At 52.1% G+C, this 14,316-nt stretch overlaps 1 protein-coding gene across 1 annotated transcript in view; it reads left to right on the forward strand.

Annotated features, from left to right (window-relative positions):
- The window catches only part of ZZEF1 (zinc finger ZZ-type and EF-hand domain containing 1), a 1,627,273-nt gene that overhangs the window by 1,110,065 nt on the left and 502,892 nt on the right, over positions 1 to 14,316 (forward strand). The window contains exon 43 of the mRNA XM_078679684.1: positions 1,647 to 1,843. Within this exon, the coding sequence (XP_078535810.1) occupies positions 1,647 to 1,843 (197 nt within the window). The remainder of the gene's footprint in view (positions 1 to 1,646; positions 1,844 to 14,316) is intronic.

Raw genomic sequence — 14,316 nt, forward strand, 5'->3', positions numbered from 1 at the left:
GACGGCTATTCCAGGCGTTACTACATGGCACCCCTTTAGGGCAAGAATTCTTTTTGTTTAAATTTGGGGATCCAAGATTCTACAAGAAGGTTAGATTAAAGGTGCTAGGAACTGCCCTGAGAAATTGGGTGTTTGTGAGAAAGAAACTGGGTATTCCATATTACACTCCCCAGGCCCCTATATGGGATTCGCCTGGGACGCCAGAATGTCTCAGAGACCAATTATCAATTCCTCTTAAAACAGCTGGTATTATGCAATGGCAGGATCTTACGGATAATTCCCAGCTACTGGGGTGGGATTCACTCTCCAGGATGACAAATGGAACTCTCACCAGATTCAAATACTATCAGCTATCTAGCTGGTGGTCTACCATCCCATGGGAGTTCATAACTAACCCAAAATTTGAATCTGTGATGAGAAAGGGTAGATGGAAAAAGGAGATTTCCTTTTGGTATGAGGCTTTAAATGAGAAGGATGAAATCTCAGAGAGTGAACTTAACAAACTCTGGGGAGGTATAGAGGACCTGCAATGTGATAACTTGTTAGCATTATGGGGAGACTCATTTAAATGTTTAAACAAAGTGGTGAAATCTGCCCCCTTAAAGCGCAACCATCTGTTCACCCTAAATAGAGTCAACATAACTCCAAAAAAACTGGTTAAAATTACAAAGCTGGAATATAGCTGTCCACGTTGTAAGGCCCCTGCAGCAGACGATATACACATGTTCGCAGAATGTCCAAGTTTGTTACCCTATTGGACTAAAATTGGAGAGTTTTTATCTGACGTACTAGGCATAAATATCGAGATCTCCTCTAGGATAATTTTTTGGGGGTTAGGGGCAGAATACCAGCTTCAGGATCTGATGACTAAATTTATATTTTATATAATTATTCTATCAAGACGTGAAATTTGTAAGGCCTGGAAGTCAGAGAAAGCCCCTACATTCATAGAATGCCTGAAATATATTATCTATGTGAGTGAGTCCGATATGGCTTGCGATAGTTCTAGTCAAGATAAGATCTGGGCGGCCCTTGTGGCTTGGCGGAACCGATGACAGTGTTCCTATGATTTCACCTGGGTACTGTTGGTGCTTGTTCTCCTGCCGAAGAAAGGATTCTCAAGGTCGAAATGGTATGGAGTGGACAAAGCAAACAGCCAAGTCTAGAGCGGGGTTTTCGCCTTCCTTCCCTACAAAGGCCATAATCCTCGAGGTTCCGTGCATCGCAATGTAGGGAGGAGGTGATGCCCTAGCTAGAACACCCAATCTGGTATATGAGGAATACAAAAAAAAAAAAAGTACATCAAGTAAAAAGTTCTGCCCATCTTTGATTGCAGGGACTAACCTGCTGCTTGCAGGTCCAGAGTCCCACTCCAGGTGAGCCTGGTTCAGGAGTCCAGACCCTCTCTTGGTTAGAACTGCCGAAATCTGCTAGCAACTGGGGCATGCCAGAGCCCTGCGACAATGAGTCCAGCTATGATTCGTCTATATCTTTAAAGTTAATGTCTATAAAGTTAAAGCGGTATTTGAAAGTCATGTACATTACATCCTGCAATTCACTGTACAACATGTCACTTTGAGAATAGCAAACTGAAGGAACTGGCATGCATGTTATTCTAAAAGTTAATTTGTTTTACTATTTTGCAGTGAAAGACTATCAACTAATCCATCATTGTGATGAGGAAAGTTCTGACCTTCAAGCCCAGTTCAGACACCATCTCCAGCACTTGGCATTTATAACAAGTCACCTTTTGCAGACCAACATGGAAAGCTCCTATTCTGAAGCAGTAGAGGCGACATGGGTCTTGTCTCTTGCTCTAAAAGGACTTTATAAGACTGTGAAGGTAAAGTAAGTTTAGGATATGATTTTGTGTACTTTATTTATTCAGGTCAATTAGCCTAAATTCGAATATAATCAGTGATGTTTATTGAATTTAGTTCCTGTTCCATATTTCCTTGTATGCATGTTAAAAACATAAACTACTTTGAGAAGATTGACGTTCAGTGATTGTATAGGCTCCAAAAGTGACCACTCTTTGTAAATAAAAATTCAGTTGCAGAAGAGACGGGGAAATGTTGTATGGGCATTGCAGAAACAAATGTTTCAGTTTTTAAATTAAATTGTTATTGAGAAGAGTGTGTTTAATATCTGAAACAAATGTGTTCTCTGATTTTTAGTCATGGGAACAAAGTTTAATATTCATGGTAACATTTTATTTAGAATATTTATGACTACAGAACTATATTTACCTAGCTCCGGCAAACAGATTGCAACAGATAATTGTAGGATATGTTCCACAGAGCGATGTGATGTATCATATCCTTGTATTTTGTGACTCACTGGAACAGTTTGCCAATACCCCCCACACATCGGACAACCGTAGTATTCATAGCTTTTGAAAACCTACCCCTCATTTCAGATACACATTGCATAAGCATTATTCTAGCTTTGATAACATGTATCTGGTAGAGACTTTTAATCGCAGCAGATTCCTTACCTTAGAATTATTCCCAGGCGTCAGACTGGATCCGGAAATCTTTCATGAGCCGTATCCCTGCGCACCAATAGGTGGCATAATTTGTCTCCGCGTGGGGTTGTTAGCTTTCTCCGCACCAGAAGTGATGTTTGCGGTGCCTATTTAGGCACCACATATGCACACTGATGTCAATTCTTTTCACTCTGTGCCAGTCAGGGCAGATCCGGGAACAGCTAACCCTTAGCCACTTTTTGACTAAGCTTTTAGACTTTTTGTTGAGGTTTATTTTGAGGTATTACCTTCTTGTGTAGCAGAAATGTCATCAAAGAAGGCCAGCTTCAAGCCCTATGATTCCTATCACCAACATGTGTCGGTGACTGACTTGCACCTTGTTTGCCTATGGTGCCTCAAACGAGACCATAACTCGAAGGCCTGTCCCAACTACCACGCCATGCACCCAAAGCACTTGAGGGAGCAATTCCTCAAGCTTCTGGCTGCTCGATGCTGCGACGCTCAAGGTCCCCGTCCAGAGGAAGGTCCCGGGAGCCGTGGAGTCGGAGGTCATTGAGCCATTCGGTTCCACAAAAAGAACATCCTACCCCGGAGAGCTTGATAGTCCAGGCCTCCACTTTACATGTAAATCCTGGTGCATTCCCAACTTCCCCCGCCAGATTGGAAATCCAGGAAGATGACCCATTTAGGCAAGAAACCGTGTTCTACCACTAGCCTGGCTTTGCAGTCAGTAAACACTGCATGCCTTTTGGACTGCTATTCCCACGCTCTGTGGGATACAGTTGCTTGTACCGTTCTCTTCCAGGCTGTTGCTAACGTGAGGTATGCAGCTAAGTTCATCATTAGATGTGGACTAGACACCACTGAATCACTAGGCAGAGCGGTTTCGTTGACAGTGGCCCTGCAACGCCATTCCTGGTTGAGGATTACTGGCTTTTCTGGGGATGTTCAGTCCTCACTCCTGGACATGCCATTTGATGGCTCCCGTCTATTCAGTGACTAGAAGAATTCGGCACAGGAGTGCTTTAAGGTTAGAAGGGCTACGGTCGGGTCTTGGGTTTTTCTAGACCCCTTGTCTCACTCAATCTGCCTTTTGCTCCTTTCGTAGGCACGGAAAGGGCATGCAACCTTGCCCGCCCTGCCACCATAGCGCACAAGCTTTCCTGCCTCTGCCTGATCATGGACATGGTTACTGCCGGCCCTGCGTGTCAGGTAGCCAGTGGTCAGATCAATCCCACACCATCCCAACAGTTGCAGCCTCCAAACCCTACTAGTCTGTCCGTTTACCATCATGGGCACTGAGTGGGTGGCCAGATTTGCTCTCACCTGCCCCACTGGCAGTCTAGAACATCGGATAGGTGGGTTTTGCAGGTGGCCCGAAGGGGCTACTCCCACCCGTTCGAGATAACGCTTCCCTCCATGCCACCTACATATGACAGATGCAGGACCACCTATCTCTTGTCTGCCACAAAGTGATAGCTCTTTTGGCCAAAGGAGTCATTAAGCGAGTACTGACACCAGAAATGGGTTGTGGTCATTATTCCTGCTACTTTATGGTGCCACATTAGGACAGGGGCATAGACTTGCGCTCTGTCAACTTCTTCCTCAAGAAGGAGAAGTTCAAAATGCTCACTCTTGTTCAGGTCCCCTCTGCCCTGGACCTGGGAATCTGCTTGGTAGAGTTGGACTTGCAGTACACATATTTCCATATTCTTATCCTGCCTGCCCACAGGCATTACCTACGGTTCATGGTGGGTCACAAGCACTTTCATTTCGCTTTGCTTCCCTTTGGCCTCACCATCACCCTGCGGTATTCACCAAGGTGATGGTGGGCATTTCAGCACATCTGCGGAGTTCAGTTTTGCCCCATCTCGCATCTCCAACCTCTAGACCATGGCAGACCACCTGAATATGCTGGGGTTCACTAGCAGACACTCCCTTTCATCGGATGTTTTCTGGACACAGTGCAGTTTCAGACTATTCTCCTGAATGGCGACTCCAGGATATTCAGCCTATGATACCGATTTTCAGCCTCTATCCTGAATTTTGGTGAGACAGCCTCTGAGGCTGCTCGGCCTCATGACATTCTCCTAGTGACATATGCCCATTGTCATATGCGGGCTCTGCTGTGGGACCTGAAGTTCCAGTGGGCGCAGCATTAGGGGAATCTCTCTGACATGGTCCAGATTTCAGAGGGAACTGCAAAGACCTGCAGTGGTAGCTGATGAACTACGTTTGAGTCAGTGGCAGACCCCTCTCCCTTTCCCAACCAGCTATAATGGTATTGACAGATGTCACTCGTGGGATGAGGCGACCACCTGTGAGAGGTGGAGATCTGAGGACTCTGGTCTCCATCAGAGTCTGAGCTCCATATCAACCTGTTGGAGCATCAAGCGATTCGCTTGGCATTAGAACCTTTCTTCCTTCGATCCAGGGATGGTTGGTGCAGGTGTTCATGAACGACACCACCGGCAGGTAGTACTGTAATAAACTGGCCGGTGTAGGGTTGTGGACCCTGTGTCAAGAGGCCCTGAACCTCTTGACTTGACTGGGCATTTCCCTGGTGGTTCGACACCAGGCGGTTTCTCTGAAAGCCAGAGTGGGCAAACTCAGCGAAAGATGCCTAGCGGATCACGAACTGGGCCATCTGGACGTGGTGCAAAGTGTCTTTTAGCAGTGGGGAGAGCGTTGGTTAGATCTGTTTACCACTGCAGAGAATGCACAATGTCAGCAGTTGTGTTTGACAAAGTTTCCAAGGCGGCTCTTGCTCAGAGATTCTTTTCCTCTCAAGTGTAGCTCCAGCCTCCTGTACACCTTTCCATCAATACCACTCCTGTCCAGAGTTCTCAAGAAGATCAGGGACGACTGTGCCCAAGCCATTCTTGTGACTCTTGATTGGGCACGGAGAGTCTGATATCCCGAGCTGTTGAGCATGACCATCAGTCCTCCATTCAGCCTGAACTTTAAAGATATGGACGAATCATAGCTGCACTCTCTCCAACTCCATGCGTGGAAAGTGAGAGGCATCAGACAACAGCTTTCGATCTTCTGCACAAAGTCCGATGTTATTCTGGCCGTCAGGCGTCTCTCCACCAAGTCAGTATATGCCTGCTGTTGAAGAAGTTTGTTTCATGGTGTCCTTCCACAACATTGAAGCCCTTTCTGCACCTTTATCCAAGGTTCTTCTGTTTGCTTTATCTTTGGTTAAGCAGTACTCTGCTGTTGGCACTGTCAAAGGGTTGTGTTGTAACCTACCTCCCTCCCCTCCCCCCCCTTCCTTCCGTTGGTGGACGAAGGTTCTACAGCTGACTGGAACATGATGGTGGTGTAAGACGCAAAAACTCTACTCTTCTGCTGCACGGTGTTGCGTCTTTTTAACAGGTATCTTTCTGCAATATCTGCATTCCTACGGTTACTATACCAACTTTCTCTTTTTAAAATACTCTGTTGGAGCCAAGTTTCTTAAAGTTCTGCAGTACATGTTTCCACCCAAGACATTTATTATGCCTCATTGGGATCTCAAACTTGCTCTCACTTTCCTGATGTGTGTGCCATTTGAACCTTTGCACAATTACCTTTTGTGGCTGCTGACCATTAAACCTGCCTTTTTAGTGGCCATTACATTGGCCAGGATGGTCAGTGAGTTACAGGTGCCTCTCTGAGCATCCTCCCTACACCTCCTTTTACTTGGAAAACTGGTCCTCTGGACTCGTGCCTCCTTGCTTCAGAGGGTTGTTAGTCCCTTCCATGTAGGCCAGAGCATTACCCTGCCAACCTTCTTTGCTCCACCTCGTCCCTCTAAAGAGGAGGAGAGACTCCACCATCTAGATCCAAAAAGAGCATTGTTCTATCTTGATCACACAAAAGAGTTCTGGGTGGATGATTAACTGTTTGTGGGCTATGTTGGAGACAAAAAAGGAAAGACTATGCTGAAGGGGACCATCTCGAGGTGAATCGTCCTGTGCATTAAGATCTGATTCGCACTAGCCAAGAAACAGCCCTCTGAGGGCTTGTGGGCTCACTCAACCAGAGCCAAGGCTGAGACCACTGCATTAACATGCCACGTTCCTCTCCTGGACACCTCTCAGACGGCAACGTCTGCATCACTGCACACGTTCCCAAAACATTGTTGCCTGAACAGTCCGGTCCGTTGTGCCGGGTACTTCCCCCGTCCAGTCCTGCGGGACTTTCTGATCTAAACCGGTTTGCAGACCCTCCTCTGGGTAGGAATTGCTTGGTTATCTATTATAAGGTAACGAGTCTGTGGCTAGAAGTTTCTATCAGATGAACAAGTTATTAACCTTTGGTAACGCTTTATCTGGTAGAGACTCTAGCTGCTGATTCCTTACCGACCCTCCCAACCGACCGCTCTGTGAACTGGTGAAGTTGTAATGCACACCATTTTTATGGCCCACGGGACTTATTTAGTTCTTGACTTGCAAGTCACTCCATCACAATGGTGTCAGATATCCTGTCTGCCGAAATAATAATCCAATTATATCCTATGGAATTTATATTTTGGCGGACGGGATATCTGTCACCTTTGAATTTATATTTTGGCAGTGGGGATGGGATATCTGTCACCTTTGTGACAGAGAATCAGGCCATTAGTCTTTTTCAGTTCTCATCGTGGCTCCATGCTTCTGGCGTGGAAATTCACAAAAGTAACTGACTTCAGCGCGCTGAGCAGGTGTCTATACAGGTGACTCGCATTTCACATCCAGTGCGGACGGCGCTGCCGATGCGGAAACGACGTCACCTAAAGGCACACGGGGGTACTGCTCAAAATTCTTTCGGACCAAAACCGGCCCCTCAGGATATTCTAATGTAAGAAGTCTGCAGCTAGATAGTCTCTACCAGATAAGGCGTTACTGAAGGTAAGTAATTTGCTCATTTGGTTGTTAAACTCGTACTAATAAGGGGAAATCTTGGCCCAGACATGTTAACATGTGTAACAAACATTGGCTAAACCAATATGTCATTGACGCCAGCCTTTTGGCAATTTTATTTTGTCATGGTTTTTGCAAAACCCCATTATCTGAAAGAAACAGGTTAGTATTAGATTCCTTACCTTAGAATATCCCCAGGCGTCAGTCTGGATCCGGAAACTTTTGCGTAGCAGTACCCCTGCGCGTCGGTAGGTGTCGTCTGCAGGCGTCCCCTGCGGCTCCGCGTCCGTCGTCGGCGTCGTGCGCCGTGATGACGTCGCTGGAGTATATAGACGCCGCCTCCGCGCGCTGACGTCAGTTCTTCTTTTTTCCGCGCCAGTTAGCGCAGATCCGAAGAGCAGTACTCCGGTCTTTTGACCAAGTTTTTTGTTAACTATACATCTTCTACGGTGCCGGTAGGATGCCCGGTTTCAAGAGTTGCGACGATTGCGACCGCATGATGTCGGTCACCGACCACCATCGACTCTGCCTCCGGTGTCTGGGCGCGGACCACGACGTGGAGTCCTGCGTCGACTGTCGGGCCTTGACTAGTAAAGCTAGGCGGGAGCGGTCCCGCAAGCTTCTCGAGCTCCGAGTGTCGGCCCCGCGTCGAGAGCGGTCCCGGTCCGGTCGGAGGTCGAGGGAGCGGTCGAGGGAACGATCGCGGAGCCGCCATGAGCGCTCCGGGAGTCGCCACCATTCCTCCGGTTCGTCAGGTAAGCGTAAGAAGTCGGGGCGTCGTCATCGCACCCCCGACTCCCCCTAACGCCCGCGTGCTGCGGCCGGGGGTTCGGGTGGCCCCGCGTGGGTCGCCGACGCCGTCTGCCCCATACCCGTCGGTCCCTGGGGAAGGCGCGTCGCGCGAGGAGATTGATGCGTTCCTCATGGCTATGAGGGCGAGGTCTCCTCCGGCGGGGCCTACGGCGCCTGCGGGCCCGTCGGTCCCGTCTGGGGGCCCGAGCGGTTCGGGTGCTCCTGCCCCGACGCCGCCGGTGGCTCAGGCCCCGGCGCCGCTGGGCCCCTCGGGTTCGTCGCCGGCTGGTCTACCGGCCTCTCCGGCGTCGATTCCATTGGGCCATCCCGTGGTGCCGCCTCCGGCCGGCGTCGGGTCCCCGGCGCCGGCGCTGCGCGGCGCCACCCCCATTCCCTCTCTGACTCCTGACGCGGAGTCGGACCGGCGTCGTCCGACGCCGGATCCGGCGCCGATGGGGCCCATTGACCCCGAGGAGCCGGTCTATATCGTCGACCCGAACTACGGCGATGAGGACGAGTATGGAGAGGGTTGGGAGGGGTCTGAGGACCCTTTATCCCGTGCCTGCCAGTATGACGTGGACTGGGTAGGTGACTTGGGTGATGCCAGTGGTCTGGACGAGTCGCCCAACCCTGGGTTTGTCTCGCCTTCCCCTGTGGCGTCTGAGGCGGGGGCTGCCTATTCGGTGGTCCTGATGAGGGCTGCCAAGGCCTTGCGCCTTGAGCTCCCCGTCGCTAAGGTCAAACCTAACATTCTGACCGAAGTGTTTAAACCGCAGTCATGCCTTCAGGAGCCTCTGCTGCCGTTTAATGAGGCCCTGACGGATGTCCTTTTGGGCACCTGGTCCAGGCCCGCTTCCGGTGCGCCGGTTGACCGGAACGTTGCCAGGCGTCGCCGTCCGTGCTCGGACGACCCTGCCTTCCTCTCCACCCATCCCTCCCCGGAGAGTCTGGTGATCCAGGCCTCCACTTCACAGTCCGCATTCCCGTCGGCCCCGCCCGATCGGGAATCGAAGCGGTATGACCAATTTGGCAAAAAGGTCTTTTCCTCTTTGAGCGCTGGGCTGCGGTCTTGTAATACCGCGTGCCTCTTGGGCCGCTACACCCACTCCCTGTGGGATACGGTCGCGGAGTGTCTGCCGCAATGCCCGCAGGAAGTGCGGGACAAGCTCAACCAGGCCTTGGTTGAAGGCCGGGACGCGGCGAGGTACTCGATCAGGTGTGGTCTTGACACGACCGACTCGCTGGGACGGGCTATGTCCACGACGGTGGCGATTCGTCGCCATGCTTGGCTGAGATCTGCCAACTTCTCGCCGGACGTCCAGAATGCCCTCATGGACATGCCATTTGATGGCAGTCGCCTGTTCGGTGACAAGGCGGACAACGCGCTTGAGCGCTTCAAGGACTCCAGGGTCACGGCCAAGTCCTTGGGTCTTTCGATCCAGCGCCAGCAGACGGGTTCGTTTCGCCCCTTTCGTGGCCAAGGAAGGGGCGGTCCCACGCGAGCTGCCAGCCACGCGCCGCAGAACGCTCCCCAGCGCGGTGGCGGCCGTGGATTCCGCCGTGGTGGCGGTAGAGGGCAGCGGCGAGGTCAGTCCACACCTCCCCCCGCTGCGGCCTCCAAATCTTCCTAGTCCGAGCTTTCGAGCTCACGTGACGCCAGTGGGTGGCAGGGTTCGCCACCACCACTCCCGCTGGCGCGCGATTACATCGGACAGGTGGGTGCTGCAGCTCGTCCGAAGGGGCTACTCCCTCCCCTTCGAGTCCACTCCTCCTGCCATGCCACCGCAGAACCACCGTGTGTCGGGGGACCACTTGACACTTCTGCAGGAGGAAGTTACGGCCCTCTTGGCCAAGGGGGCCATCGAGCGCGTTCCTGGGCCAGAAGTAGGGTGTGGTTGCTACTCCCACTACTTTCTGGTGCCCAAGAAGGACAAAGGAGGCCTCCGTCCTATCTTGGATCTCAGGGACGTCAACGGCTTCCTCCGGAAGGAGAAGTTCAAGATGTTGACTTTGGCTCAGGTCTTGGCTGCTCTAGACCCACAAGACTGGATGGTAGCGTTGGACTTGCAGGATGCGTATTTTCACATCCCCGTCCTGCCGGCCCACCGGCGTTACCTGCGGTAGGCCACGAGCACTTTCAGTTTATCGTGCTCCCATTCGGCCTTACCAGCGCCCCACGGGTGTTCACGAAAGTGATGGCGGTGGTCGCAGCTCATCTGCGCCGGTTAGGGGTTTCAGTCTTCCCCTACCTCGACGACTGGTTGTTGAAGGCGGGCTCGCCCCAAACAGTCATCCACCACCTTCAGATGACGGCAGACCTCCTGCACGAGCTGGGGTTTTCCATCAATGTGCCGAAATCACACCTGTGTCCCTCTCAAAAGCTCCTTTTCATCGGAGCGGTTCTCGACTCGGCGCAGTTTCGGGTTTATCCTCCGGAACGGCGGGTCCGGGATATTCAGGCTCTGATTCCCATCTTTCAGCCGTTATCCCGGGTTTCGGTCAGGTTGACGCTACGGCTTCTGGGGCTGATGGCCTCCTGCATCCTACTGGTGCATCACGCCAGGTGGCGGATGCGGGCTCTGCAGTGGGACCTGAAGTTTCAGTGGGCCCAGCATCAGGGCAACCTATCCGACCATGTCCTGATCTCGGAGGGCACTGCGAGACAGTTGCAGTGGTGGCTTACGGACCGCGATTGGGTCAGAGGCAGATCCCTCTCCCTTCCCCAACCGGAGCACGTAGTTGTGACGGACGCGTCCCTCCAGGGCTGGGGTGGCCACTTGGGAGAGGCGGAGATCAGAGGCATCTGGTCTCCGGCGGAGTCCCGGCTCCATATCAACCTGTTGGAGCTGCGGGCGATTCGCCTAGCACTGAAGGCATTCCTCCCCTTTGTCAACGGGAGTGTAGTGCAGGTGTTCACGGACAACACCACCGCCATGTGGTACTGCAACAAACAAGGCGGAGTGGGGTCGTGGACCCTTTGCCAGGAGGCTCTGCGCCTCTGGCAATGGCTGGAGCGTCAGGGCGTGACTCTGACGGTTCAACACCTGGCAGGTTCTCTGAACGCCAGGGCGGACGAACTCAGCCGTCGGTGCTCGGTGGATCACGAATGGCGTCTGAACTCGGACGTGGCGAAAGGCCTCTTTCTGCAATGGGGAGAGCCTTGGTTAGATCTATTCGCCACAGAAGAGAACGCGCAATGTCATCAGTTCTGCGCGTTGGAGTTTCCAAGACGGCACTCGCTCGGCGACGCCTTGTGGCGCGAGTGGAGCTGCGGTCTGTTGTACGCCTTTCCGCCTATACCACTTCTGCCCAGAGTGCTGAAGAAGATCAGGCGCGACCGGGCCCAAGTTATCCTTGTGGCTCCGGACTGGGCTCGAAGATACTGGTATCCCGAGCTACTCAGCATGTCAGTCGGTCCCTCGATCCGCCTGCCCCTTCAGGAGGACCTTCTGTCGCAGCAGCAGGGGACGGTCCTCCACCCGAGCCTGTCCAGCCTCCACCTCCATGCGTGGAGATTGAGCGGCGACAGTTGAGGCCATTCGACTTGCCTCCTGAGGTCTGTGATGTGATTCTGGCAGCCAGGCGTCCCTCCACAAAGTCGGTATACGCCTGCCGGTGGAACAGATTTGTGGCATGGTGCACAGCAAAGGCTGTGGATCCCCTTTCTGCCCCTCTTTCCGAGGTTCTCCTCTTCCTTCTTTCTCTTGCCCAGCAGGGCTCTGCTCTGGGCACTATCAAGGGCTACCTTTCTGCCCTTTCCGCCTTCTTAAGGCTACCTGATCAGCCATCTTTATTCAAGTCCCCTATTGTACTGAGGTTCTTGAAAGGCATCACGCACATGTATCCACCTGTTCCGTTCGTGATGCCTCAGTGGGACTTGAATCTGGTTCTGACATTCTTGATGTGTGCTCCCTTTGAGCCGCTTCATTCCTGTCCTCTCCGTCTTCTCACTCTTAAGACGGCCTTCCTGGTTGCCATCACCTCTGCCAGGAGAGTGAGTGAGCTCCAGGCTCTTTCTGTCAAACCTCCTTTCATGTCCGTCCATCCTGACAAGGTGGTTCTTCGGACTAGGCCTTCTTTCCTGCCCAAAGTAGTTTCTGCTTTTCACATCGGGCAGTCCATCACCTTACCCTCCTTCTTCCCGCCTCCGCATCCTTCAAAGGATGAAGAGCGGCTCCATCGTCTGGACCCAAAACGTGCGCTTTCATTTTATATGGATCGCACACGCCAGTTCCGGGTGGATGACCAACTGTTTGTTGGCTACGTGGGTGAGAAGAAGGGAAGGGCGGTACAGAAACGCACCATCTCTCGGTGGGTCGTCCTGTGCATCAAGGCATGCTACTCTTTGGCTCGGAAAGAGCCTCCTGTTGGGCTGAGGGCCCATTCCACTCGGGCCACGGCGGCTACTACTGCCCTGGGCCGGGGAGTCCCTTTGCAGGACATTTGCCAGGCGGCTACGTGGGCCTCGCTGCACACCTTTGCGAGGCACTACTGCCTGGACAGTCAAGTCCGGAGGGATGGCTTCTTTGGCCGTTCGGTCCTCCAGGACTTTCTGGTGTAGGTTTGTATTGGTTCGCAGACCCACCACCGGGGTTGGTATTGCTGGGGTATCTATTCTAAGGTAAGGAATCTAATACTAACCTGTTTCTTTCAGATGAACAAGTTACTTACCTTCGGTAACGATATATCTGTAAGAAACAGTAGTTAGTATTAGATTCCTTACCGCCCCACCCGTCCTCCCCGTTCTGCGAACTGATACCTAGGGTTAAGGACATCCCTTTCAGGGCCCTAGTTTCAAATGGCACCAGTGTTAGTTCTCACATGGCTCTGCGTGTTCTGGCGCGGAAAAGCTGTGTGCAAAGAACTGACGTCAGCGCGCGGAGGCGGCGTCTATATACTCCAGCGACGTCATCACGGCGCACGACGCCGACGACGGACGCGGAGCCGCAGGGGACGCCTGCAGACGACGCCTACCGACGCGCAGGGGTACTGCTACGCAAAAGTTTCCGGATCCAGACTGACGCCTGGGGATATTCTAAGGTAAGGAATCTAATACTAACTACTGTTTCTTACAGATATATCGTTACCGAAGGTAAGTAACTTGTTCGTTTAGGAAGCTGATGGGCCTTCATCAATGTAAAAAAAAATATATATTTGGCTAAAGGCGAAAACTTTTCTTGGGTCTCAAGAAATCACTCATTATTATAGTACTCCCTGGTGCTTAGCCCAATGATGCATGCTCGAGTGGGTGGAATACAAGTGTGTATCTCATAACCAAAGACAAATGGATGACGTGAGGCTCAAACCCCCTATAAGTACCTATGTTACACACATAATTTTTGTGAAATCAAAAGTTCTTGGCTAACGCAGACCTAAAAAAGCCAATTGTTGTGCCAGCCTCTTGCCTTTCAGAAAAAGGGAAAGAAAGGAAGGAAGCAATGGAAGGACGAAATTCGATAGGAAATAAAGAAAGAAAGGAAGGAAGGAGAAAGGAAGCAAAAAAAAAAGCAGAAAAGAAGGAGACGTACCTCCAATCAGTTTTGTACTGACTTTTTTGATCGACTTTAGTTGACACCGTTTGAGTCCTCGACTCCTGTTGCGCGTAGGGATGCACTGTTTCAAGGCTTGCGACTCCTGCCGACGGTTGATGTCTGTGACGGATCTGCACCGTGTGTGCCTGTTTTGCCTGGAATACGACCGTGATTCCCAAGTCGTGTTCGGACTGCTTGGACCATGAATCCGAAGTCTTAACGGGAGAGGTCCCGAAAGCTTTTCCAGGCCTGGCGGCCGGCTCCGCGCCGTTCAAGGTCCTGTCCAGCGTGGGAGGTCGAGGTCCCGGCCAGTGCGGGAGGTCGAGGTCCCGGCCAGCACAGCTGGAGGCCCGGGCCTTCGATGCCGGCGGTTTTGGCGCTGCAGGGTCCCCTTGGATCCAGATTGGCGCCAGTTGACCTCATAACACCTCCACTGGCACCAGAGGAGGGTGAGGGGGGACTGGGAGGGGTCTGAAGACCCTTTGACTGACCAGTTAGGTTACGAACCGGACTGGAGAGAGGAGCTGGGTAAAGCCAGTGGTCTGGATACCTCCCCAGACTATGGCATGTTGTCTCCTCGTACCGTGGCAATGGAGGAAGGGGGAGCACCTTACGC

The sequence above is a fragment of the Lissotriton helveticus genome, chromosome 3_1, assembly GCF_964261635.1.
Source record: "Lissotriton helveticus chromosome 3_1, aLisHel1.1, whole genome shotgun sequence".
Classification (NCBI taxonomy): Eukaryota; Metazoa; Chordata; class Amphibia; order Caudata; family Salamandridae; genus Lissotriton; species Lissotriton helveticus.